The sequence below is a fragment of the Aspergillus glaucus genome, assembly GCF_001890805.1.
Source record: "Aspergillus glaucus CBS 516.65 unplaced genomic scaffold ASPGLscaffold_36, whole genome shotgun sequence".
Classification (NCBI taxonomy): Eukaryota; Fungi; Ascomycota; class Eurotiomycetes; order Eurotiales; family Aspergillaceae; genus Aspergillus; species Aspergillus glaucus.
The window spans coordinates 20,394-45,875 of NW_019170488.1; the positions used below are offsets into that span (position 1 = coordinate 20,394).

At 50.4% G+C, this 25,482-nt stretch overlaps 11 protein-coding genes and 1 non-coding gene across 12 annotated transcripts; 7 read left to right on the top strand and 5 right to left on the bottom strand.

Annotated features, from left to right (window-relative positions):
• Positions 1–230: 230 nt before the first annotated feature.
• Positions 231–1,346, bottom strand: ASPGLDRAFT_137675 (sugar phosphate isomerase/epimerase family protein; the record flags this gene model as incomplete). Its single annotated transcript, XM_022541545.1, has 1 exon — positions 231–1,346. The coding sequence occupies one exon, from the start codon at positions 1,344–1,346 to the stop codon at positions 231–233; it is 1,116 nt and encodes a 371-aa protein (XP_022395700.1).
• A 325-nt stretch (positions 1,347–1,671) lies between these two features.
• Positions 1,672–2,803, top strand: ASPGLDRAFT_181530 (Gfo/Idh/MocA family protein; the record flags this gene model as incomplete). Its single annotated transcript, XM_022542997.1, has 1 exon — positions 1,672–2,803. One exon carries the CDS (start codon positions 1,672–1,674, stop codon positions 2,758–2,760), a length of 1,089 nt encoding a protein of 362 aa, XP_022395701.1. The 3' UTR covers positions 2,761–2,803.
• Positions 2,804–3,323: 520 nt separating this feature from the next.
• On the top strand, positions 3,324–4,373 carry ASPGLDRAFT_137647 (shikimate dehydrogenase family protein; the record flags this gene model as incomplete). Its single annotated transcript, XM_022541543.1, has 1 exon — positions 3,324–4,373. One exon carries the CDS (start codon positions 3,324–3,326, stop codon positions 4,371–4,373), a length of 1,050 nt encoding a protein of 349 aa, XP_022395702.1.
• Positions 4,374–4,471: 98 nt separating this feature from the next.
• ASPGLDRAFT_40267 (inositol monophosphatase family protein) lies at positions 4,472–5,662 on the bottom strand (the record flags this gene model as incomplete). The annotated part of the gene is made up of 5 exons (XM_022545199.1): positions 4,472–4,580; positions 4,632–4,763; positions 4,814–5,341; positions 5,388–5,439; positions 5,494–5,662. The coding sequence occupies 5 exons, from the start codon at positions 5,660–5,662 to the stop codon at positions 4,472–4,474; spliced, it is 990 nt and encodes a 329-aa protein (XP_022395703.1).
• Positions 5,663–6,383: 721 nt separating this feature from the next.
• ASPGLDRAFT_137686 (type II 3-dehydroquinate dehydratase) lies at positions 6,384–6,845 on the top strand (the record flags this gene model as incomplete). The annotated part of the gene is made up of 1 exon (XM_022541546.1): positions 6,384–6,845. One exon carries the CDS (start codon positions 6,384–6,386, stop codon positions 6,843–6,845), a length of 462 nt encoding a protein of 153 aa, XP_022395704.1.
• A 197-nt stretch (positions 6,846–7,042) lies between these two features.
• ASPGLDRAFT_88768 (putative C6 transcription factor QutA) lies at positions 7,043–9,831 on the bottom strand (the record flags this gene model as incomplete). Its single annotated transcript, XM_022550451.1, has 2 exons — positions 7,043–7,160; positions 7,211–9,831. Coding segments are annotated over 2 exons (2,739 nt in total), but the record flags the coding sequence as incomplete, so codon positions are not given.
• A 769-nt stretch (positions 9,832–10,600) lies between these two features.
• Positions 10,601–13,807, top strand: ASPGLDRAFT_62101 (putative quinate pathway repressor protein QutR). The gene is made up of 2 exons (XM_022548509.1): positions 10,601–13,230; positions 13,293–13,807. The coding sequence occupies exons 1-2, from the start codon at positions 10,780–10,782 to the stop codon at positions 13,545–13,547; spliced, it is 2,706 nt and encodes a 901-aa protein (XP_022395706.1). The 5' UTR covers positions 10,601–10,779; the 3' UTR covers positions 13,548–13,807.
• A 71-nt stretch (positions 13,808–13,878) lies between these two features.
• On the bottom strand, positions 13,879–14,986 carry ASPGLDRAFT_53037 (putative cytosolic Cu/Zn superoxide dismutase). Its single transcript, XM_022547891.1, has 2 exons — positions 14,494–14,986; positions 13,879–14,433 (listed from the first exon to the last, which is right to left on the bottom strand). The coding sequence occupies exons 1-2, from the start codon at positions 14,726–14,728 to the stop codon at positions 14,099–14,101; spliced, it is 570 nt and encodes a 189-aa protein (XP_022395707.1). The 5' UTR covers positions 14,729–14,986; the 3' UTR covers positions 13,879–14,098.
• An 857-nt stretch (positions 14,987–15,843) lies between these two features.
• ASPGLDRAFT_53040 (uncharacterized protein) lies at positions 15,844–16,522 on the bottom strand. The gene has a single exon (XM_022547892.1). The coding sequence runs from the start codon at positions 16,459–16,461 to the stop codon at positions 16,075–16,077; it is 387 nt and encodes a 128-aa protein (XP_022395708.1). The 5' UTR covers positions 16,462–16,522; the 3' UTR covers positions 15,844–16,074.
• A 2,152-nt stretch (positions 16,523–18,674) lies between these two features.
• Positions 18,675–20,775, top strand: ASPGLDRAFT_70372 (putative flavin-binding monooxygenase; the record flags this gene model as incomplete). The annotated part of the gene is made up of 5 exons (XM_022549473.1): positions 18,675–19,284; positions 19,341–19,447; positions 19,516–20,051; positions 20,115–20,568; positions 20,632–20,775. The coding sequence occupies 5 exons, from the start codon at positions 18,675–18,677 to the stop codon at positions 20,773–20,775; spliced, it is 1,851 nt and encodes a 616-aa protein (XP_022395709.1).
• An 851-nt stretch (positions 20,776–21,626) lies between these two features.
• Positions 21,627–25,226, top strand: ASPGLDRAFT_70373 (DUF3405 domain-containing protein; the record flags this gene model as incomplete). The annotated part of the gene is made up of 2 exons (XM_022549474.1): positions 21,627–24,049; positions 25,211–25,226. 2 exons carry the CDS (start codon positions 21,627–21,629, stop codon positions 25,224–25,226), a joined length of 2,439 nt encoding a protein of 812 aa, XP_022395710.1.
• ASPGLDRAFT_t171 lies at positions 24,421–24,492 on the top strand. Its single transcript has one exon. It is a non-coding gene; the product is annotated as a tRNA-Ala (tRNA).
• Positions 25,227–25,482: the final 256 nt, after the last annotated feature.

The window sequence follows — 25,482 nt, forward strand, 5'->3', positions numbered from 1 at the left end:
TGCTGTCTTGTGTCTTGTCTTCAACGACTGGTGTTTCTGGGGACATATGTACTTACATATAGCAATCATTGTCATTGATTGGCATGGGATAGATTTGGCATACCATATACATTCCTTTTCTTTGAGATGCTGGCAAGAGTACGATGATATAGTAAGGTAGGATATCATTTTATGTGCAGTAGCCAGCTAAGAAATGCCAATATACAAAACAAGATATATATACTTTGCCACTATAACCGATGCTGCAATCCCGCCGACGAATAAGAATCCGAAGTAGAAGCATACAAAGCAGTAGAGGCAGGCGCAGGATACGCCTCCTTCAACTCTAGCACATCCACCAACTTATCCCACGACACCCGTCCCCGTCTAGCATGCTCCCTAACCGTCCCCGGATTCGGATCCGCCAACGTCCTCGAGAACAGCTCCAACGACACCCATCCCTTGAACCCCAGATCATTGAAAATGGCCCTCGCGATATCAACAACAGGCAAATACCCCCCTCTATCCTCTTCAAACGGAAAGAGTCTAGCATTGCGAGACCAATTCATCCTCGCCGGCTGCCCAGCAACATAAAACTCATGATTCTCATCAAGCGGCGCACTCAACCTCTCCCCATCAACAAGCTGCACATAAAACACCTTCTCAAGATCAATCTTATTACTATTACTCCGCAACCGCAGCACAGAAGCCTGCGTATCCGCATCAGCAGTAGCCGTCTTCCCCGTCACCGAAGCCGGATCCGCATAGATCCGCCCCGCAATGTTAAACGAGTCCAAACAGATTCCAAAATTCGGCCTGTCGACCCGCTGCACCACGTCCCAGCATTCCTCCCACGTGTCGATGTGGTTGGCCCAGGCTAGGGACTCGTAGACGTAGCGGAAGGGTGGGTTTTGTTGGAGGCCTAGGTCTGCGATGCGTTGGAGGTCTGCGATGATGACGTCCTTGTCACCTGTTGTTCTGGGTGCGCCGGTGGTTGGGTCTGCGGGGAGGAAGTTGGATGGGACTTGGATGAGATCTGTTCCTAGGATTCGGGCGAGTTGGAACCACTGGGGGAGTTTTGTGGTGACGAGTTGTTCATGTTGTTCGCGGTCTAGCAGGCCCTCATAGAAACTGAATGGCTGGAGACAGATAATGGTCAGGTTGAGGTTATCGCATAGTCGTTTTGTTTGGTGCGCTGCGTCGATGTGTGAGCCGTTGTGACGGGTTTGCGCGAGGCAGTCCAGGTCGTCGAAGAAGATCTCGATTCCCTGGTAGCCGTGGATGGAGGCTTGATGGAGTTTACTGGGGAGGTCGTGGATCCAGGGGCGTCCTAGGGACATGGAAGCGATTCCTAGGCAGTTGGGCATGTTGGTTATATTGTATACTTGGTTTTGGTTTGATCTGATATGATATCGAGGATGATGTCACTGGTTTGGACGGGTATAACAACACGATGAAAACGAAGATAATGGTTTGTGATCGAGAGTGGAATATATCTGAATTAATATTGACAGCGATAATCATAGTACCATCCGGGGAAGGAAATGCTGCATCGAGTTGACAATAGTAACCGGATAAGGGTTTTTCTCTCGGCGTTTATCCGGGTGAACGTTCATCGTCTGTTCCCCACACAATCGATTCATATGAAGTAGCTGGAATTAACCCGTAAAATGAATTCACAAGGATCATATCATGTCGCTGAGAATCATTATCGTCGGCGCAGGCCTCATCGGCCCCCGTCATGCCCAGTCCGTCCTTTCCAATCCGCTCACCGAGCTGGCCGCTCTGATCGATCCGGCGTCCAGCGCCGCGAGTGTTGCATCGCAGCTCCAGACGGCCTATTTCCCGTCGATATCGTCTATGCTGGAGTCTATTGCGAAACCAGATGCCGCAATCGTCTGTACACCTAACCATACACATGTCGCCGTGTCCCGCGAACTACTAGCAAACGGGATCCACGTTCTAGTCGAGAAACCCATCAGCGACAGCATCGAGACCGGTCTGGAGCTACTGGAGTTTGCGCGCAAGCCTGAAAATGCCCACCTGAAGCTCCTCGTCGGCCACCACCGACGATTCAATCCCTACGTGCTCAAGACAAAGGAGATCCTCGACGCCAAATCGCTCGGACAAGTCATCGCCGTCAATGGACTATGGACGCTATTCAAGCCAGACCAGTACTTCGAACCACCCGGAGACTGGCGCCGCAAGCAATCCGCCGGTGGTGTTATCCCAATCAACCTCGTTCATGACATCGATGTCCTACACTACCTATTCGGCCCCGTGGTGCGCGTCCACGCCGAAAAGACCCTCCCACAACGCCCGAACCCCCCACACGAATCTGAAGAAGGAGCTGCACTGACACTCCGATTCGCCTCTGGAGTAGTGGGCACATTCCTCGTCTGCGACGCCACACCCTCACCTCACAACTTCGAAACAGGGACGGGTGAGAACCCGCTTATCCCACAGAGCCCGACGGGGAGTGACTCGGATTTCTACCGGATCTTTGGCTCAAATGCTTCCCTGAGTGTCCCGGATATGACCCGTTGGAGCTACGATAGGCGTGCTGAGAAGAGCTGGAATGAGTCTTTGGTGGTTGAGCGGTTTGAGGTTGAGCATGCTACGCCTTTTGATATGCAACTTGGGCATTTTGTGGATGTTATTCGTGGAAATGCGGAGCCGAGTTGCTCTGGTGCGGAGGGGCTGAGGGCGTTGATTGTTTGTCAGGCTGCGCGGAAGGCATTGGAGACTGGGCAGCCGGTTGATATCGATAGACTTGTTTAGAAATAGCGCATAATCTACGTAAATAGTTGTCAGAATGCAGAGCAATTGAAATGCATATTGCTGTCTTTTCGCGCTCGTAGCACCAGTAAGCGCATGTGCGACTACAGCTGCACTATGCTGTCGATTATGCAGAATGCGAACACCCCGGATTCATTCTCCCCAGATTGTCAAGACCCATATGTCTCCACAGGGCCAGGGAAAAGCGTTCTGCCCGGGATTAGTCAGGCGGGTAAAGAGAACGGAGGATATTCTGCAGCCCTGCAGCCAGTATGCGAGATGAGAGGGCATAAATTATAGAGGGAATAAGCCTTGCAATGATCTAGATAGAGGCTATGTTCTTGGCAAGGTGCCTTTGGATACCGAAAGTGACGGATGAAGAGAAGTGAAGAGAACATCACGGCTGGCCCAAACAGGCAGGACTAAAACGTTTCTCCGGCATGTGACTTGAGTCTATTTTCGCGATCAAGGCTGAAAAAATTCCCCTTAATTATAAGGAAGTGATACTCGTCTTCATTTTCTAACTACTCTCTACACTCAATTCCTAGTTAATTGAACAATATACAATGGCATCCCAACAAACCGAAGAACCCATCACCACTCCCGCCCACCTCGACGGCGTCGCCTACCTCTACGGCCACCCCCTCCTAAACTCCCTCTCCCCTCCCCTCCATCAAACAGTCTACAATGCCCTCGGCCTCAACTGGACCCAAATCCCCCTCTCCAGCGTGACAGGCACATCCGCAACCTACCCACCGCCCTACACCAAGTCCCCGCCAATCCCTACATTCCTGTCCTCGATCCGCGAAAATCCCAAGTTCGTGGGGAGCTCTGTCACCATGCCGTGGAAGGTTAATATCATGGCGCATTTGGATGATCTTACTGAGGATGCAAGGCAGGCGGGGGCTTGTAATACGATTTTCGTACGGAAGGGCGAGGATGGGAGGACTGAGTATGTCGGGACGAACACGGATTGTATTGGGATTCGCGAGGCGTTGGTGCAGAATAAGCTTGTCGCGACGAATGGGGAGGATTCATTCCGGGGGAAGCCTGCGTTGATTGTTGGTGGTGGTGGTACTGCGCGAACGGCGGTGTATGTGTTGCGCAAGTGGTTGGGTGCTAGCAAGATTTACATTGTGAATCGGGATAGCGCGGAGGTCGAGGCTATCTTGAAGGAGGATGGCGAGAGGAATCCGAATCCGGTGGCGCCGTTGATTCACGTTTCTGAGCCTGCTGTCGCGGCTGGTCTGGAGAAACCTGCGGCGATTGTGTCGGGGATTCCGAATTACCCGCCCAAGACGCCTGAGGAGATCAAGGCGAGGGGGGTTATTCAGGCTTTCTTCAGCGGTGGATCGCCGTTGTCTGGTGATAGCTACAAGGGTGTTATTTTGGAAATGTGCTACCACCCCGTTCCGTGGACGGAGATTGCGCAGTTGGCGTCCGATGCAGGATGGAAGGTTATTTTGGGCTCGGAGGCGTTGATCTGGCAGGGCTTGGAGCAGGCTCGTCTGTGGACTGGGCAGGATATTGCTGCTAAGCCGGGTGTTGTACAGCAGGTGAAGGATGTGGTTGCCAAATCGATTGCTTCGAGGGCGCCGTCCAAGTCGAATCTGTGAGCATTTGTAATAACTTCTCTATTTCATGCATTGTATATAGACTGAGCATGTTGTTATATACGCATTATTTACTGCAATAACATGAACATTTCAAACAATTATGCGCCGGGTCGATTGTATTCCAGTTCCCTCACGCGTCGCCATACTTCTCGCACTGTTCTCTCCTGTGTCTGTCGTCCTGTTTCGGACTTTGAAGGCCCTGCCGGTCTGCGACAGTCAGTATCGTTCTTTTAATATCGTCGACCAATTGTTACATACCGAATAGCCAAGTAAAGCCGACTTCCCAGACGAACATCCTCAATAAGCGCCGTATCAATATTCTCGGGTGGGTTGGCCGTAGTAACCAGTCCCCCAGCTTCCAACAGAATAGCAATACCCGCCGCGACATCCCTATACCACCGTCAGTACCACCAAACCAAATCCAAGCGAAAGAAACATACCACTCCCAACAACCCCCCTCCCACCAAATATCAAACGAACCCATAGCCGTATACGCCAAATCCAGCGTCGCACTCCCCAAACTCCTCACCCCATGCACCATCCCTCCCTTTCCATCTCTCCCATCAACCTCAGCAGCCATATTCATGAAACTCTCTATCTTGCGATGCATATTCCCATCAGGCTTATCCCTGCGATCCTTGCCCCACTCGCACGAGAAGATGCATTTCCGAGGCGCATTCGCGGGCATCGGAGGAATTGACGGATTGCGAATAAGAGGCAGTTGGCGCTTTTCGTTCAACCATGCGCCGCGGCCGGTGCAGGAGGAGAAGAGCTGGTCTGTGAAGGGAGCGTAGATGACGCCGATGACGGGTTTATGGGCGACAATAAAGCCGATGGAGACACAGAACATGGGGAAGATGTGGGTGTAGTTGACGGTGCCGTCTAGTGGGTCGATGCACCATGTTGGGTGTTCGTCGATGAGGTATTCGCGCGACTGCGATTTGGCGTATGTTTCTTCGCCGAGGAATCTGGGGGGGTCAGTATTATCACTGAGATTGCGGTCGATGGACTAACTTGTGAGAGGGGTATTTCTGCTGAAGCGCTGTTTTGATAAATGCTTCTACATCTGCTCAAGTCAGCTTTGATGCGCCATCGTACCATTACTCTAGTGGAGACGTACCTTCATCCGTCTGCGTCACAATATCAACTGCATTCTCCTTCTCCTCAAACTCATGACTAGCACCTGCGATTCGCTTCTCGACTCCATCCAGAAGAAGCTGACCAGCTCTTTTGCCTAGGTCAACTGCAAAGGCGTAGATTTCGTCTAGTTCTGCTTGACTGAATGACATCTTTGCCGTATAAACGAGTGATAGAAGAGGGGGAGAGAGAAAGGGAAGAGATGACTGGACTTGATTAACCCCGCGGATAGCCGACTATCGGTGCGGGGCGATGATAAACAGATGCCCTAATCGAGCACATGAACTGCTGCTTTGGTATGCGGTGTAGATACAGGCAATTCTCTCCAATAGAGGGCATTAGATAGAGGTATCTACGTACGTGTTCTTTTGTTGGTCCAATGGCATCGGCATACCTATGCAGGGGTGTACTTCTAGTATGCGTTGATCTACACTTAACACTACAACCCTATCTCCCGCGCCAAATAGAATCCTACGTGATCTTCAATGATACTCACCTCAATACCAAAGCCATAGCCTTATCACTCAAGTGTAAATCTCTGCATATTCCTGTTCGAATACGACGGGGTCTCGGCGTTGTGCAGACTCTCCCGCCGGCAAAGCGTTCTCCCCGCAGGGCGGCCGATGCCTTTACCCGGTGTTCTATATTCGTTTATGGTAATTATTCATTACAATCATGGCAGAGAGCACGGAAAAGCAAAGAAGGAGTAGAGAATAGTTTTAATGAGGATAGCAAAGGCTGGTTTCTATGAAAAGACCATATATCCTGTTGCACCAGAATAGAAAGTTACTATACAAACCCTCATTCTACCACGAATCCACGCCAGTCACCTCACCTACCATAACTCAGTCCTAATCCTCCAAATCAAACAAAATGGGCAAATCAATCCTCCTCCTCAACGGCCCCAACCTCAACCTCCTCGGCACCCGCGAACCACACATCTACGGCCACACCACTCTCTCCGACGTCGAATCCTCCTGCGCCTCCCACGCCGCCTCCATGAGCGCCACCCTCGACTCCTTCCAATCCAACCACGAAGGCGCCCTAATCGACCGCATCCACGCAGCCCGCGACAATGTCGACGGGATCATTATCAACCCGGGTGGGTTTACGCATACGTCCGTGGCGATTCGGGATGCGCTGCTAGGGGTGAATATCCCGTTTATCGAGCTGCATGTTAGTAATGTGCATGCGAGGGAGGCGTGGAGGCATCATAGTTATTTTAGTGATAAGGCCGCGGGGATTATTGTGGGATTGGGGGTTTTTGGGTATAAGGTTGCTGTGGAGCATGTGGTGGTGAATTTTAAGTCGAGGGAGGAGAGAGCTGCGCTTTAGGTTGTATTTGGTGTCTGTGTCCAGCAGTATATACAGGGGGCTCTGTTTTGTTCTATTGTGTGTCGTCAAATTCCATGTATATATACAATCAATAATCTTTCCAAGTCCAAACTCCAAAAATAACGTGTATGTACACCTGGGTATCACCGATTGGAAGTCGACTCTCGACGGCCCATTGAAGTCTCCGGGCATGATATCTGCTGTGTCTGCGCTAGAAGAAACGGCTCCGTTTGATCGCTATATGGATAGAGCTCCGGCATCCCTGCATCAGGTACAAAACCAAGGTTCTGCATGAACTCGGGTTGATTGTCGGCCCTGCATAGAGGATTAGCAATTTTCATACCATACAAATATGAAGGACTCACTTTTCAGTGCCATCCAACGACGCCAGTTCATCAAACAGTGCGTCAAGATCCGGTGCAATTCTCTGCCGTTGAGGTTGTCCATATCCATCAATATCGACAAATGAATCAAGGTTAAGATTAGGATCGTTGTACGTGGGCGGACACTGGGACGGAGCTGGTTGAAAAGGTACTGGTAGGTCAGACAATAAAGATGCCTCAAGAGCAGGCTTCGTTGTAGAGATAGAATGCCGTGTTCTGCTAGGCGTGGCCCCATTCAGTTGTGACGGTTGGCGTGATGTTTCGGCTGCAGTACGCGCGTTTGTCAATGACGGCGTTGGGGTCCTCAGCAGTGAAGTGCTATCGTCAATACTGGCCGGTGTTCTCATCCAAGGATTCGATAGAAAGGAATCGATATTGAGCCCAGTTGGGGGATCGTCTATCATGTCTATTCGGGGCGCCTCGCTTCTCGGATCAGGAGCAGTAGCCTGAAACTTGGAGGGGCCTTGAGGTATGATATTATTCGGTAATACACTCGTCTTAGAGGGAGAGATGCCTGCAAAGCTTCTTTGTTGGTTCGCAGGTATGGATGTGGATGCAACTGTAGTCTGAACCCTATCCATCGAGCTTTCCCCCGCAGTCTTCTCTGGTACGGCCCATACCGAAGCGATATGAGAAGAGAAAGATTGAAGTTTGCTCCGTAAGCCAAAGTCAAATTCAGCCGACGACGATGCTCTCCGTCCCTCGTCAGACTGTTGAATGCCAAACGTCAATATCATCCCAAACATAGGACAGGTTGCTGAAAGACTGTAGGTCTCCATATAACTTTGAAGCAAAAGCAATAGCCTCTTGGAGCTTTCAATAGCACGCCTCTTGCGAGGGGTTTCTGTCATTGTCCCATTGCTTTCTTGGCTTGCGATTTCCAGACCCAAGACAGTGACAATCCCTTCATACATCATCTCAAGCCCAAACACATGCGGTGACGTCGATCGAGTCGGGTTCGACTGTAGGTCAACACGATAAGCTTTGGGAAGCGCGCTAACCCAAAGCTGTAACTGACGCTCTACAATCTCCAGTTGCGACACAGACGCGGTTGAACGATGCCGTAGACAGCTAAGCTCATTCAGGATGGATACCAATGAAACCAGTCGATTGAACGTGCTCAGGGCATGAAGGGGTCCGCGATGAAAAGAGTCGGAAGGCGGCTTGACTGGACGAAGACCTGTCTGGTCCTCCCAGGGATGCCATTCTTCCAGACCATCCTCGTTGACCAATCCAACCTCCGATAGGTCTTCCTTCTGTAACGATGGTATTTGGTGTATCTGAACCGCGACCAGAGTTTCAAGCACAAAGCAACCCAGGAACACATGTTTTGACCGCCCAGCGTCGTTGAGTTTGCAATTTAATCCAAGATACTGAGCAATGCGAACAGCCTGCCCCACGAGCATCCATGCTGCCGTCCAATCCTGCTGCCCAAGCTTGACGAGTGAAAGTATGAGTAATGCCTGAACATGACCGACTTCGTATCTACCCTCCTCAGACGGTATCAGACTTTTGGCAGTGGTATATAGATTGTGGGGATCTGGAGGATCTTTGGGAAGGTCTGTAAGTTGCCGAGTGGCTGCGATGGACACCTCCTGGAAAGAGGCGAGTGTCAAAGCAGACCACAGTGCTGCATGATCTCCGCTTCCTGGTGAAGTAGTCGATATTCGTATGTCTTCTTCAGCGTAGCGGAATGCTGTTCTAAGTATATCGTGTTTCTCAAGTATCGGAAGCCAACATTGTGTGTAGGTAAAATAGATGTCGAACAGGGACCATGCATTAGAAGGTAAGCGGAGGTGGTCGTCTTTATTGTGATGCATGGTCGCCGGTGGTTCTATGGCACTTTGGGAAGACCTGTCCGGTAACGAGTAATTCATCCTGTTGTCGGGAAGAGACGTCTGGGCGCCGCTATCCTTGGTTGCCGTGCGTTGCGTAGGAGCTTTGACCGCGGAGGTATTCGTAGGTGTCTTGACCGGTGATGATATAGCGGGTAGTGAGCTCTCTCTGTCAAGCAACCCATCAGGTATCTGCCACTCCAGCGTGTCTGAGGATATAATACTGTTGGCCTCAGGCTCTGGCGGTGAGCCCCCTGGTGCTCGACCTTTGTTTTGTTCCTCTTCCGGTTGTTCCAGCAGAATCAACAAACTTTCAATTTCTCGTAAGACGATGCTATTCTTCCACGAGGCAAGCAATGTGTCAGAGCCTTCTGCTTCTTTGCCCATAGAAGCCAAATGGCTAGGTATATTGGCCGCCTTTAACAAAGCACGCACTACATCCTCACTACCCTGAATCTTTGTGAAGATGATACCATATAAAAGTTCAAGCGTGCGAATATATCCGGTCGGTAGGCCTCGCTTCTTGGGATTCGTCTTGTACGTGCAAGGCCTACATAGCGAAGCGCAGGTCGAGCAGACCGGTTGGGCCCCGTCGCACTTGTCCTTCTTCGACCGGCAGCTATCGCAGGCGCGCGAAACGCGCTGCCTTTTAGGATAAGCGGCGCTTTCATCAGCAGGGTTTGCTCTGATATCTTCGTTGACATCTGTCAATCGTCGCTTTGCTTTGCCGCCGCTGCCCCCGGAGGCTTGGCGCACGTCGTTGCTCATGATTGTTTGCTGAACGGCCCACCATAAAGTTGTTCTGGACGCATGTTCATTGTCGAGTAGTGACTGGGAAGGAGTTGAATCTTTTGCCGACAGGCGACACCGAAAGTAATTAGAAGAATGAATGCATCCGCCCCACCCCACAGGCAAGGTTTGGGGGGAAAGGGTCAAAACTCGAAGGGATCGACTCTATCGCAGACAATATATGACAGGCATATACCCTCAAGAGATAATCAAAGAGAATTGAGGGAGAGAATAAGATGAATCTGGTTATGGTAATGAGGAGAAAAAAGGCGGAGATGGAGAAATGATACTGAGGGCTCGGAAGTGTAATACCGAACCCGGTGAGTACTTATATCCGAGGGTCCTTAAACACAGAATGACAGGGAGAAAATGTATATATTTGTGAATATAATATAATATAGCAGAGAATAGAATTGAGTAAACTTGTTCGCCAGTCTCTTTCACCTCAATTGCCCATCGTTATCTCTGAACGAACTCGAGACTGTTCTGACACATTACATAATTCATACCCCGCGGGGAATTTCCCCAGAGAGTGTCACGTGTGGTAACGTATCGTATTACCGGAGCGGCAGAACCGAGGCTCCGGTCCGGCTGAGCGTTCCTCCACCGGCGCCAAGAGATCCCCGCGGAGAGTCAAGATGCGCTTAGGTTTCTCGGGGTTCTTTTTTTCGACCACTGGAAGTTTGTGTGTAAATCTTGTTTGGCTCTGATTGAGGTGTATTTGCATTCCAACGTTGGGCATCATTCATGGACACTCAAAGCTTGCACCTCTCGTCGATGTTGGTACCTCGTCATCAGCCGGGGTCTCGAATTCTAACTTTGTGGGCAGGAAATCCGGGGTCAATTGTGGATTAGCAATCCACCATATTCAGCACTGAAAACGCACTGTATTCAATTGCTTTACACAATTGATTTTCAATCCAGACCATGTCCATCCTCGTCAGACCGCTGAAGCGCAAGTTACGCGAGATTGAAGGCCTGGAGGAGCCAAACGGGCCTGTCTCACGGTCTCCAACCCCCAGGAATGATGTTTCGAAGCAAGCAACAGCATCAGGCTTGTATAGTCAACAATTCCAAGGATTTGAGGATCCACATTGGACTGCCTCGTCTCGAGAATCGAAATCTAGTCGCCCGTCACCAGTACGTTTCGACAGTCCTCTTCAGGCGCAGAGGAAATTCGATCCGCTTGCGTCCATTGTGTTGGTTGGGATCCGCGGTACCGGCAAGTCTAGTCTTGCGGTTATGCTGGCGGCAACAACAGGAAATAGATTGATCGAGGCAGACCGATACTTTCAGCAAGTAACCGGGCGTTCTCGAGCGGCGTTCAAAAATGAATACGGTCTCATGAAGTATCGCCAACAAGAAGCAAAGGTCATGGAATTGATACTGAATGAGCACAAAAAGGGATTCGTGATTGTTTGCGGGCCCGGGTTTATGGAGCGCAGCGGACAGAAGTTGCTGAGAGAGTATTCGAAAACTCACCCGGTCATTCTCATTTTACGGGATTCGGAGAGCATCCAATCTTATCTAAAAGTGTATGACAATGATAAGATCCGCCGCTTCTTTGAGTTGTCTGGGCCGATCTATCGTGCATGCTCAAACCTGGAGTTCTTCAATGTATCTGAGAAATGCGCTGGGGAATATACAGGGCAACAGCCAGAATCCGAGATCGACCAACGACACCAGACCCCTACACCATTCCTGACATTGAAACGACTACAGCGCGACTTTCTTCGATTCGTTGCGCTTGCAACGGGCGGCGCTACTGATATGTGCACCCAACATGCTTCGTTCCCTCTTTCCATGATACCGGTCGAATCCCGAACATACACCTACGTGGTTTCAGTACCGATATCTTCACTGTTAGAACGCTACATGGATATTGAGGATCTGGAATGTGCTGCAGATGCTTTCGAGCTGAAAGTCGATGCGGAAAGCTCTCCTAGGGACCCCAGGGTGGATTCGAGCTTCGCGGATTCAATCAGCGAAACCGTTGCAACTATCCGCCGCAGCATCGTTGTCCCCATGATATATCATGTGGAAAGCAATATCAGTGGACAAACCAGCGGGAATACACGGCGTTCGGAGGAAGAGTACCTCAACCTGGTACAGCACGGACTCCGACTCTCTCCCGGACTCGTCACAGTTGACCTGGGCTACGACGATGCTTTGCTTTCACAGATCATTGCATCGCGAGGATCGAGTCAACTAATTGGTCATTATACCGCCCGTCAACCGCTCTCCGGAGGCTGGGATGGCTCAGAGTACATGGCACTGTACGAACGAGCCAGGAACCTCGGATGCAACATGGTGAGGTTATCTCAGCCAGCAACGGCAATGGAAGATAACTTCGCCGTTCAACGCTTCCACCACCGAGTCAAGAACCTCCCCGAACCTCATCTACCTCTAACCGCCTACAACACGGGCCCATTGGGCCGACTCTCCTGCTGCTTCAACCCCATCCTAACACCAGTAGTCCACCCCTCCATGACATCCGAAACTATTTCAAAAGACCTACCCTGCATCACCATCCGCGAAGCACAATCCGCCCTCTACTCCTCCTTCACCCTCGACCCCATGCAATACTTCGTCTTCGGCGCAAACGTCAACTACTCTCTCTCACCTACAATGCACAACACCGCCTACAAACTGATCGGCATGCCTCACGTCTACGGCATCCACCAATCCCCATCTCTCTACGGCCTTAACGAACTCGTCGAAAACCCCCATTTCGGAGGGACAAGTGTCAGCCTCCCCTACAAAACCGAAGCTATCCCCCTCCTCCACTCGATGTCGCCACACGCGCGCGCCATCGGCGCCGTAAACACCCTCATCCCCATCCGCAACCTCGACGAAAAGGACAACACAATCCTCACTTCGCAACACTCCTCATTATACCTCGAAAAGAGCCGCGCGGGGCCCATAAAGGCCCTCCACGGCGACAACACCGACTGGATCGGTATCTGCAATTGTTTCCGGCGAGGTCTTTCCCCCGCTAACGCAGTACGCCCTGCATCAACGGGTCTGGTTATCGGCGCGGGAGGTATGGCTCGCGCAGCTGTGTATGCGATGATCCACCTCGGCGTGCAAAACATCTTTGTCTACAACCGCACGTTCGCGAACGCGGAGAAACTAACAGTACATTATAATCGACAGAAGAACCTGGCCCCAACCCCGTCGCAGGGTTACGGTCAAGGTCGTCAGACCACGGTACATGCGTCATTAAGATCATTACAAGACCCCTGGCCGGCAGGGTATAAGCAACCGACGGTCATTGCGTCTTGTATTCCGGCGCATAGTATCGCGGGCCAACCGGCGCCTTGTTTTGAGATGCCGTCGCAGTGGCTTGAGAGTCCGACGGGTGGTGTTGTGGTTGAGGTAGGTCGACAAGCTCCTAAAGAAAAAAGCATCACATAAACTGACCCGTCTCTATTCTATAGTTAGCATATAAACCCCTCAACACACCCCTAATCAAACAGATGCGCTCTCTTTCTCACCGTGGCTGGGTGGCACTTGATGGTCTTGACGTTCTTCCCGAGCAGGGCTTCGCCCAGTTTGAGCTCTTTACGGGTCGTCGCGCACCACGTCGGCTCATGAGGACAATTGTGTTAGAGGAATACAAGGCAGAAGAGGGCCAGGACGATCCCAGTTTGATCCAAAGCAGGCTGGAAAACATGGATGGTCAGCCTACATAGTATTTTATTACCACTCTACGAATATGGAACTGGTTCGGGAAATGTATCATATTGGACTTCAATCTAGTCACATGCAGTTTCGAATATCATGGCTGCAGTGAGACGGTAGATTGCATACAGAAGGCCGGGTTTCTCTCCGAAGCATGTTCAGATACGTCTACGGGGCAGGCCTGACAGATTAGAGGTGCCTCGTTACGAGGTCTTTGATAAACCCTGGTTGATATTACGGCAAACTTAGTGAAGAGCTACGAAAACCAGGTCGGAATAAAAGCAAAACCTTGGATGGTCACGTTGTTCACATGCACAAAGGAGTAAGGATACTATTAATATAGCGTGATCATAGGTAAACTTCAAGTCCCGAACAAACAAACACAACGAGGCATCAATGGTGCGTCGCAAGGATTCGAGGTTATACAGGATCATGGACAAAAGGATGTAGGGTCATGTCCCAAAAAAGAGATGAAGATGACAGTCGGCCGAAAAGGAAACTCCTCCACAAACGCGGGGAAACCTCCGAGTCCTCCGCATACCGTTCCGATTGGACAAGTCGCCTAGTAGCTAGGCTCAGTGCCAGTCTGCTTTAACACAAAGTTACCGCAGTTGAGCCTCTCACTGTTGGGTCCGTGGACGACAATAGAGAGATCACCGAAGTAGGCTGGGCTGTTGGGGTCTGTCGAAAGGAAGTGGTCTGGGTACTCGGCCTCGAAGGATTCATAGACCGCGGTGAACATGGGACTATGCTTTCCACTCAGGTCGCCAACCTCACACGTTTCGGGACGAGTGGCATCGCATGGAGGGTCTTGGCTGCGGTTGTAGGGATCGAGGTGTGGACCGGTGGCTTCGCAACTGCCATTCTCGGGAACTCGACGGGCATGGATGTGGTACGCTGGAGAAGAGATATGTCAGTCATCAGTCGTCACATCATATCGTCAAGGGGAGAACATACGCAAAGCCTGCTCCTTTGGAAGTCCCCAGAAGTCCGCATGGACCTTGACTCCGATTGACCGAGCCCAGATGTTGAGAGCGCCCCGGATGGTCGTGGTGTTCTTTTCCAGCAGACGAGCCTCGAACAGCTTCGAAGGGTTGTCCACGACGATAGGAGCCCGGGTGAAGTTGGTAGGGGAGGCAGCCGCGGAGAGGCAAAGGCCAAGGAAGACGTTGGCAACGAGAGTGAGCCGCATCTTGACGTTGTAAAGGTGGGTACTTTCTGAGACAGAGAAGTATAAAGAAGTATACGAAGGGATATGATGCTGATAGAAGATGCACGAGGATAGCAGTGGATGGTATCGATGGAAAGGAGGAATGAATGGGAGAGACGAGATGGATGAGAGATGGAAAAGGAATAAGAAGAGAAGAGGGGGTCGAGAGGGTTTATATACTGCTTCGCTTGGCAGCAGGTGCTCCTTCCTGCGGCAGTGACGACTGCCCGAAAGGGAAGGAAGGCACCACGCCAGACGGATGAAGAAGGAAAGACAGGATAATTGAGGAAGGAATGCTTAATGACGGTCAGAGAGAAGGTGCGTCCAGCGTATTCTATTTCCTTGTATTGAACGGTAAGCTATGTACACTTTTAAGACGATGCTAAATAAGATAGAGATGCTGCGTGAAGTAGTACTCTTCGCCAAGGGCCGTTCCCACGAAGCGTGGGAAAGCGTGGGAACGGCCCTTGGCGGCAAGCAATACTACAAAATGGCTTCGTGGGGACGGCCCTTGGTGAAGAGTAACACTACAAAATAAGACACTATACCAGTCGCTATGATATTAGCAAGTTGGTGGTTGATTCTATAAACGTATTGCTCGCCAGAATGAAGAGTGCTCTGAGCATCTCATGGGCGTTGAATTCCACAAAGGCAGGCTCATTCAATAGCTCAAAATAAATAGTACTATCGTCCCTGAATGCTCTTCTGTAGGTGTATACATAGTATGGTGCCTCCATATTATATACTCCGTGCACAGTACGGAGTAACTCTGGGTGGCGGCGGAAAGGCCACAAAACTTCGTGGCCTTTGGTGTTCATTTTCGTGGCATTTCCATCGCGGCGTCGCCACTTTAAAGCAGCCTCATGCTGTTCCTAGAATCTTCGTTAAGTGCTCAAAAAGAAGGTGAGCGCTCATGCTAACCAGATGAATATCATTATTTTGTCGCTATATATTGGGATTTAAACTTGGAGGACTTGGAAGCGAAGGCTTGTGCATAGTAAATTAACAAAGTTTAACTACGCACATTAAACTGAATCCAGCATTGGGGGAACCCTTCATTTAACAGACCATAGTACAGAGTAACTATAATACTTAAGCGATATCGACCTGCGATTCATTGATAATATATACATGAAGCCCCTTTATGATCCTTGTTTTTCCTGTGCGGCCGCCCGCCAACCGCGTTCCCAGGTATTTTCAAGCATTTGAAAATCGCGTTTCACATTCTCATCCGCTAATCCACTGGTGCCCTTCTCACTGAAGTGCTGGATGTATTTGTCTGCAAGCCGAAGAATTGTCAAGCGACGTCCCTGGTTGTAACCTTTCTGCTAGACTTTCATCCGTTGCACACTTGCACGGCGGTTCATAACTTCCACCACAGTATCCGGGAGTGTACCGATGATTTCGACAATGCTACTAAAGGGCATTCCGTAGTAACGATTGAATAGGCTTTTCCAACGTGAGACCTTTTCGGGCTCCATTGGTTCGTAATAGAGCGTGGTCTTAACGTCTGTTCGCAATCTCCCGCCATGAACGCGGTCATTCCGATCGTCGTCCCAGATCGGGTCTCGGTCTTCTGCCCATTCATCAAGGGTTGAGGCTCTGACGATAAAGAAGTCGATGGTGGTGAGATTCTGTTCGCGTACATCATGCAGTTCTTCGCGTACACTGCACAGTTCTGATTGGAGCTGTCTCAACTGGTTCACGAAGGACATACCAAGTTGATTAGTGATTGTTTGGGTGGTGTGATCGACAGTTGTCAGTGCTTCCTGGGACATTTCCTGACTCAGTGACTTTAATTCAGCGCGGTCCGGGTTTGAAGTTGCTAAGAGTTCCTTGGCAAGTATTCCCATCCAGCCCTTCCGGTGGTTAGTACCGGAGTAGCTGAGAGGGTGGGGTAGGAGAAACGTACCTCGGTCATCAGAGGCCTTTTATTCGCTGGGCTCTCTGGTTCAGGTGATCTTTTGTGTTTTTAGCTCACGGTCGGCTTTTCCGGCGTGAGATGGGGGGCGATGGACGCCATAACTGCAGACTTTCATGCAAACACCATGATCAAATCTGTTTTGCTGGTGTTCCTCAATCTCTTAGTTGAGTTTTGGGGTTCTGACGGGCGATAGCTGCCACTGGAAGGTAATGTCTGAGACCGGGACAAAGTAATTCCGTGTCGAGGCTGTCACACTGACGAAGAATTACGTAGTATGTAGTTGGCCCAATGGGATTAACAATAATCCGTCTAACGAACTCTCTATTAGAGGATTCATACAGAGCACACATTCTAGATAACAAGCACTCAAGTATTCGTTTTATGCTATATAGCACTATTGCTCTTCCTATTCCATCTATTCATTCATAGTCTAGTCTCACGTACAGGTGGAGTAATCGACCCTAAGAAACGGCCTATTCCGCTGAATTCCCGTTTCAACTTGTGACGGCTTAACGCCTCAACGCCGCCTCAGTGGCTGATATCGACAAACGCCACCATGCAAGGATACAAAGAAGGAAAGCACTTAGCGGGGTCACAGAACCCAGATTCGATATTCTCGTCGATGGCTACAATAGTTTAGATAGGAACGTCGATTCATTATTATCTGCTATTCCGAGCCCGTGACACTTACGAGGGTCTGAGTACTGACCTAGGCGTAGCCTATCACATGTCTATTGTCTCCTATGTCCCATGCATGGCCTGTCTCAGCTATGAGGCAATGCCACTGTGTCCAACAAGCCCTGTGCACCAACCAAGCCCATGTCTAGTAGTATAGACAAAGTGAAGCTGGATAGTGGTCCCCGCAGCTATTCTCAACATTCGGTGATGCTGTCACGGCCACTAATCTAGGGTGCATTCCAGAGAGATAACTGCTGCGTCAGGAGCAAAAGACTAGGATACTAAGCCTGTCGGCTTAGTACTGCGTGTCACGGAGCTCAGCCAGGTTAATGGAACATCAACTCATGTGTTCTACCTAGGTAGCTATCGACGAGAATAATTGACATGAGGAAGGAAGAAAGGAGGTAACGCTGTAGTTATCAATAAAGCAAACAACTGCAACTCACGTGACAGCCAGCCAACGTGACCAGGCCGTCACACTGCGCTCACTTATATAGTTAGGTGGTTCATGCCGTTACAGATGCTGGTCATGAGGTGAAGTCAGCAGTGCTGTGGCACATCAATATCTTCAACTGGTCTCTCTGCACCAACTGATTCCCTGTCCAATGCAGGCCAGAAGGCGAATTGGCGACGCTGGTCACAAGGTGAAGTTGTTGGTGGTTGGTGGTATCAGTGTCTTAAATCAGTCTGTGCCAATCAACTTTTCTCAGTCCAACAAAGATCAGAAGGCGAAGCCAGACAGAGAATCAATAGCAAAAATGCCTCACCAAAATCATCCAGGCAGCGGGAGAACCAAGTGGAAGGAAAACAACAGAATTTTGGTTGAAAGTTGAAGCAGCGATGGCGGGCGACTTTATAGAGCACGCACAGCGGTGCCAAGCGGAAATGGGACGCTAAACCTATATAGGAACGCTATACCGTTTCTAGTAATTCGCCGTCACCAAGAGTACGGAGTACATATTTCTATGTATAATTGCATTCCCTGCGTCGGTCGGTAAGCCGATATACGAGTCCAGAAGATTCGAATAACGCCCGCCACACCTTCCCAATCGGTACACCCGCTCTTCGGGTGACCTTCCTCGGAGCAAATCCGGGGTCGTCCCTCTTACCCCACGACCTCGAGACGATCTACGCGAGCTCGCATGTTCCGTTAATCCAGCTCAGTAACAGCTCTGTAACTGGTTCCGATGATTTCAACTCTCGCTACAGTTACTCATGCCCCTGGGCTTGGCTTGGGTATTTATACTGCCGTAAGCCACGCTTTTTGCTCTCGACTTCTCTACAGCATTTCAATCGCAATTCCTCTTCCTCTTTCTCTAATTCATCATGACTCTTTCTCAAAATCATCACATCATCCAGCTTCCTGCAACCCCCGGAGCCCCTCGATTCGTGGACCCTCGTGAAATTGCTCAGCAATGGCTCAACAACTTGCAGACGTTGCTCGCCATTGGCGACTATGCAAAGGTCCCCGAGCTCTTCCATGAGCAATCATGGTGGCGAGACATGCTGGCCTTGGATTGGGACCTCCACACGGTGCAGAACGCCGATGGGATTAAGGACTTCCTCAGTCGAAACCAACCCCGATTCCAGCTGTCCTCTTTCCGTCTACAGCACCAAGGAGAATTCCAGCCCAAGCTGGAGAACCCGAGGGGAGATCTGAATTGGATCTCCTCGATGTTCTTTTTCGAGTCTCGCGTCGGGAATGGAACCGGTGTTCTTCGTCTCACGGTAAACGAGGCTGGGAAGTGGAAGGCGTATGCTGTGTACACGTCTCTACAGGAATTAAAGCAGTTCAAGGAACCGCTTGGTGTAAATCGAGCTGAAGGGACCATCGAGTCGATGCCTGATGGACTTTTCAAAGGGAATTGGATTGAACGACGCAAGCGACAAGTCGAATTTCTTGATGAGGAGCCCACGACTCTGATTATTGGTTCAGGTAAGTGACTATGTCTTTCACATATCGATTTATAATCTGACATTTTCTTTGTATAGGCCAGGCAGGGCTTAACACGGCTGCTCGACTTCAAAATCTCGGAGTATCGAATCTTATCGTTGACAAGAATGAGCGGATTGGGGATAACTGGAGAAAGCGTTACAGGGTAGGCTTCGATAATTGACACTGGTAACTCAGATGACGCCTGCTAACACATTCCTTTGCTATGTACAGACCCTTGTTACCCACGATCCGGCCGAGTTTACGCACATGGCATACCTTCCGTTCCCCAAGAACTGGCCGCAGTTCACCCCCAAAGACAAACTCGGAGATTGGTTCGAAGCGTATGCTAGTATAATGGAGCTCAATGTCTGGCTCAAGACCAGCATTAAGTCTGCAGAATACGACGACTCGGAATCCCAGTGGACGGTTATTCTCACCCGAGGCGACGGCAGTGAACGGATCCTTCACCCCCGGCATATTGTGTGGTGTACCGGTCACTCGGGCGAACCAAAGGTTCCAACCTTTGCGGGACAGGAGCGGTTCAAGGGACAATTATATCATGGCAGCCAGCACCGTGACGCCTCGGAATCCGATGTGAAGGGCAAGAAGGTGGTCGTGGTCGGTACTGGGAACAGTGGACACGATATTGCGCAGAACTTTTATGAGAATGGTGCCGATACAACCATGCTTCAGCGAAGCGGGACATATGTCATTACAGTTGAAAAGGGTGTCTTCATGATGCACGAGGGCCTTCATGAAGAGAATGGGTATGGCCTCCTTGAACATCCCTACTATAACTACTATGTGGCATATCCACTGACAATCACTAGAGCTCCGACCGAAGAAGCAGATATCATAACGGAGAGCTTGCCCTTCCCTGTCCAGTTCGCCTTGGCCGTCGACTTCACGAACCGAGTCCGTGCCGTGGAAAAGGATACCCTCGAAGGTCTCGAGAAGGCCGGGTTCAAGCTGGACTTTGGCATTGATGGGGCAGGAATTTCCCGGCAATACATGACCCGGGGTGGGGGCTACTATATCGATGTTGGATGTAGCTCATTGATCATCGACGGCAAGATCAAGATGAAGCACAGCCCTGAGGGCATCTCGGGCTTCGACGAGCGCGGTCTCATCCTGAAAGACGACAGTAAGTTGGAGGCAGACATCGTCGTACTGGCTACTGGCTATGACAATATGCGGACAACTGTTCGAAAGGTCCTTGGGGATCGCGTTGCTGATCGGCTTGTGGATGTGTGGGACCTGGACGAAGAGGGTGAATTGAACGGGGTATGTTCACGAGACCTTCCCATTCTGCTGCTTTCCAACATTGTGCTAATTAAAATACTATAGATGTGGCGTCCAAGTGGTCACCCCGGCTTCTGGTATATGGGAGGAAACCTGGCCATCTGCCGGATCTACTCCAAGTTCCTGGCCCTACAGATCAAGGCCATCGAGTCGGGGCTTAACTCGCAACCATCCGCTCTCAAGCTGTAGTGCATGGTTCTTTCGAGCTGTTGATGTTTGATGTTTATGATAATGATAGTGAGAAATATATGAAATATCTTTAGACTTCACCGGAAGTCGACCCCGTAGCATGTGTAGGAACCCCCCGCAATTCCCGATACACAACCACCATCTTGAACCGGCCTCTCTGTATTCACTCCATGTCATCCCTGGTACTCAATATTTTCCAGACCACAGCATTGAGTGGTACATCTGAACTACTCTGGTTGTATACAAAATGTCCTGCGCCAAGTCATGTGAGCGCGTCATGCTGAAACGAGCATCCATTGCCGGGGAGACCATCACATCACCACTTCCTCTCCACTTTTGCCTTATGAAAATCGGTGGTGTCTCAAAGACACTAAGCTGTTAACCGTCTCTCTCCCCCCCCCCTCTCTTTTTATTCTAGAATTGTTCCCTTTTGTTCTTTATTTACTCCCGTCTCTTAAGTTGCGGCTTTTGCTCGGGCGCCCGAGATCGATCGACCACGACGCTTCCGGCATTGTGGACTGGACCCTTAACGGCGTCGTTCTATTTATTTCTTCTCCCTGACAGCTCAGACAATTGATCTTTCTGCCTTGGTTGCCAAGAGAGTGGTTCTGCTGATTGGTGATAGCGCATCCTCCCCTCTCCTGATTCCGGCTGCTGCTGTGAGACTCTTTCAACTGACCACAAGACAAACACAAAATAGACGAGAATAGAATCTTCCGTCCTTTCTCCCTCTACCGAACCGAAGATATCCTTATTCAATGCCGTTGTCCCATTGATTTCCCGTTGTCCACGCCTTCTCGAACTCCTGTGACGTCGAACCGGTCGATGCTTGCCTGCTACGGCCCGCAACCATGACCGTCCAGACACGGAGGCATTCCTCCGCCTACAAGGCCAACTCTAACCGTGTCCCCGACACCATCGATCTCGAAAAACAGCCCTCCGGTGCCCGATATAAGCGTCGCCGTCGCAGCTCTTTCGATTCGGATAGCGATTTCGAGTCATCGCCGCCACCTCAGGCCGTCGCTACTTCCTACCAGCAGGCTCAGCAGCAGCCCATGTTAGCACCCGCAGCCCTGCGGCGCACGCGCGCCGGGGTGGGCTTCCGTGTTCCTAATAGGATCATGCGATGGCTCTGCCTAGCGCTGTTTTCGGGTCTTGTACTTTTTATCGTTACCCTTTTCCGATTTACGCTTGCCTCATCTGTGATGAACGTTCATATCGATTTGCCGAGGCCGATGGCTAGACCGCCGGTATGGGAGAGCTTTCCGTTTTTGAAGAGGTACCAAGGTGGTCTGAAAAGTCTGGTACCGCGTAAGGATAATGCGCCGGAATACCCTGGAGATGGATCGGAGGAATTGGGATTGGGGGCAGCAGATGCCATTGCGGAGGAAAACAACGACATTCAATCCAGAGACAATGGGGATCTTCCGTTCTCCAGCTCGGTGTTTAATCCTTACCCCGAGTATTCGTCGCCGGAGTACGTGAAGAAATATGGCGAGAAGCGCGAGTGTTTCTTGGATGAAGAGCAAACGGTCAAGGTTCCGCAGGTCCACCACTTCCCTGGTGTTCCTCGTGGGTTCCCCGATGCTGTTATTGGTTCTAATGAGGTGCTTGGGATGAAAGATGATGTCTGTTTCGACCGGTTCGGTCGTCTTGGTCCTTACGGGTTAGGATACAGTGTCAGGAGAGGAGGCATCGGTGCAGGATTGGAGGGCCATCGCGACGGCTCTGAACGTGTCTGGGAGGATCACCCTCCGGTGGATTTCCGCAAGGTGGACTGGGCTGCTGCTCAAAACCGTTGTGTCGCCAGCAACAACCATCGCTTTAAGGATTTTCCAGAGGCGCGACCGGATCGCTTCTTGTCCATGCCTGTCGGTGTTCCCAAACATGAGAAGCCATTGCCTGTGGACGACCAAAAGCACCCACCGAAAACTGGAACGGACCGTTTGCCTCGGACAGCCGTCGTTATCCGGACTTGGGCTGATTTCCGTTACACACCCGAAGACATTTTGTACATGCGCTCCCTGATTTCTGAGCTTTCGCTTCTGTCGGGTGGAGAGTATGTGGTACATTTCCTCGTCCACGTAAAGGACCTAAACTTGCAAATCTGGGCTGATGACGAAACCTACGAGCGGGTACTCAATGATTCGCTCCCGGAGGAATTCCGCGGAATGGGAACTCTTTGGTCGGAGAAGCAGATGGAACTCATGTACCCGGGTCTGGAGGAGACTGGGATGCGAGGCCTGCCGATTTACGGTGTTTACCGGAGTACCTTCATGTGCATGCAATACTTTGGCCACCAACATCCGGAATATGACTACTACTGGAATTGGGAGATGGACGCGCGCAACACCGGTCACTGGTACCATTTCTTTGAAAAGGTCTCCAGCTGGGCCAGAGCACAGCCCCGGAAGGGTCTTTGGGAACGCAGTGCTCGATTCTACGTCCCATCTGTGCACGGATCCTGGGAGGATTTCAAGCAAATGGTTCGGGTACAAACCGAGACTGGCACTAACAGCCCCAACAACATGTGGACAGACCCGACCAAAGGAGGACCTGGAATTGGTCGAGGTTCATGGCAGGGTCAGGGCGACCAGTCTATCTGGGGTCCCGTGCGCCCAGTTGAGCAGGACGTCCTCGAGGTGGAAGGCGAAGGCATCCCCCCGACCACAATGGAAAAGGACAAATACGAATGGGGCGTTGGCGAGGACGCAGATCTGATCGTGTTTAACCCGCTTTACGATCCCGAAGGCACGACCTGGATTCTCCGCGACGACGTAACAGGCTACAACAAGGACAACGGCATGCCGCCTCGCCGCACCGTTATCATCACCGCCTCGCGCCTCTCCCGCAAACTCCTCCAAACCATGCACAAGGAAACCAGCCTCAAGCGCCACAGCATGTTCTCCGAAATGTTCCCCGCAACCACCGCCCTCCACCACGGCTTCAAGGCCGTCTCCGTCCCACACTCAATCTACATGGACCGCCGCTGGCCAACAACCTACCTCGAATCCGTCTTCAACGCCGGCCGCAACGGCGCGTCTGGTGGTGCTCGGACAGCCATCTTCGGCGAACGTGAGCACAACTTCCGTGGTACGACCTTTTTCTACTCCGCGGGCTTCTCGCCCAACCTCTGGAGACGCTGGCTCGGGTACCGGGTTGACAATGACGGTGGGGAACAGGAGGAGCTGGCAGGAGAGGGGCGGATGTGTCTGCCGCCGATGCTATTACATCCGATCAAGGAAGTAGACATGGTGATTGACGATGGGGAAAAGTCGGAGAATGAGCTTCAGAACGATCAGGTTATTAAGGATGGTTGATCTTGTTTATCTTGCTTCTGGGGATCTGTTTTGATGAATCTGGATGAAATATTTTCGATGTATATGTGTTGCGTGTTGGCTGCATACTTTGGATACACTTATTGGAATCTGGATATCTGGCGAATAAAGGCGTTTTTCAGCGAGCCATCTGCTATGCAAGATATCTGAATATGTCCTGATCTAAAAGATTGCTGGCTTGCTAATAGAATTTCTGTGAATATAACTATCGAATTGGAAGAATTAATAATACGACATAGCCAATTCGTAGTTGAATTTTGTTGTGGTGGGTAACTATAGCAAATACCCCGCAAATCCAGGATAATCAGGGCGTGTAACTCAGTGGTAGAGTGCTCGCTTTGCATGCGAGAAGTCCCGCGTTCAATCCGCGGCTCGTCCATTTGTTTTTTTTTTTTTTCTTTCTTCTTTTTCTTCCTCCCACGAAGAGAGTACAACAATCCAAATCCATACCACAACCCATTGGAATAGAATTTGTATTGGAATTCTATTCTTGTCTTAAGTCTTGTTGCCACATTAATGAAAATTTTTGAATCGCTTTTTCATATAGAATTGCAAAAGACAGGTTAATTTGGCCGACTCATCCACAAAATTCTCCAACATATCAAGCGTGGACAGGCTCATTATTCAAGAGTTCGCTTGGACGTGATTCTCCGTACCGTGAATCCGATTCGAATGGATGCCTTATCGATCCATGCCCATTTGCATAAAGGTGTGTCCTGTATTCATATCATGTGCGTAGCCTTCCAATGGTAATATCCTCTTGAAGCATAAAACCTTGCCAATAATGCGAGACCTTACAATGTCTTCCCAAGCTTAAGCCTTTGCACAGAGTGCTGTCATCCAGTAGAAGATCCCTCCCTTCAAATGGTGTACCGGAAAGGACGTAAAAGACAAAAGTAACGGATGTCTTGGTGGTAATCCGCCGTGTGGCCGTGTATAAATCCATTTCATTTGTGAGAAGTGCATTGTTTTATTGCTCATAATGCATATGATTATGCGATACAACAGCAAAAAACTGGAAAGGAAGGATCAAGTCTTCGGTTGGCATTTGTGCCAGCAGATTCCTCGTGCGGGTGACATCAAGTCGTTGTTCATAGGGCTGGTTCCCGATAAAGAAGTTGGGAAGACTCCCGGCGTCGGATTCCACCGTAGAAATTGGGCAAAACTAGATCCCAGGGCCTACAACATAACCGTTGGACTTTCACTGGTCAGATAAAGGTACTCCATTGTTTCTCTTAACTTTGCCACTGAGGACATCCGTCATTAATAGTGCGGATGTTCGCGTTTCCGAGCTGGAATTGGAACTTCTGATTGTTAACGTCCCAATCGAGTCTGGGTCTTTGGCAATGCATAGTTGGCTTAGATAGGA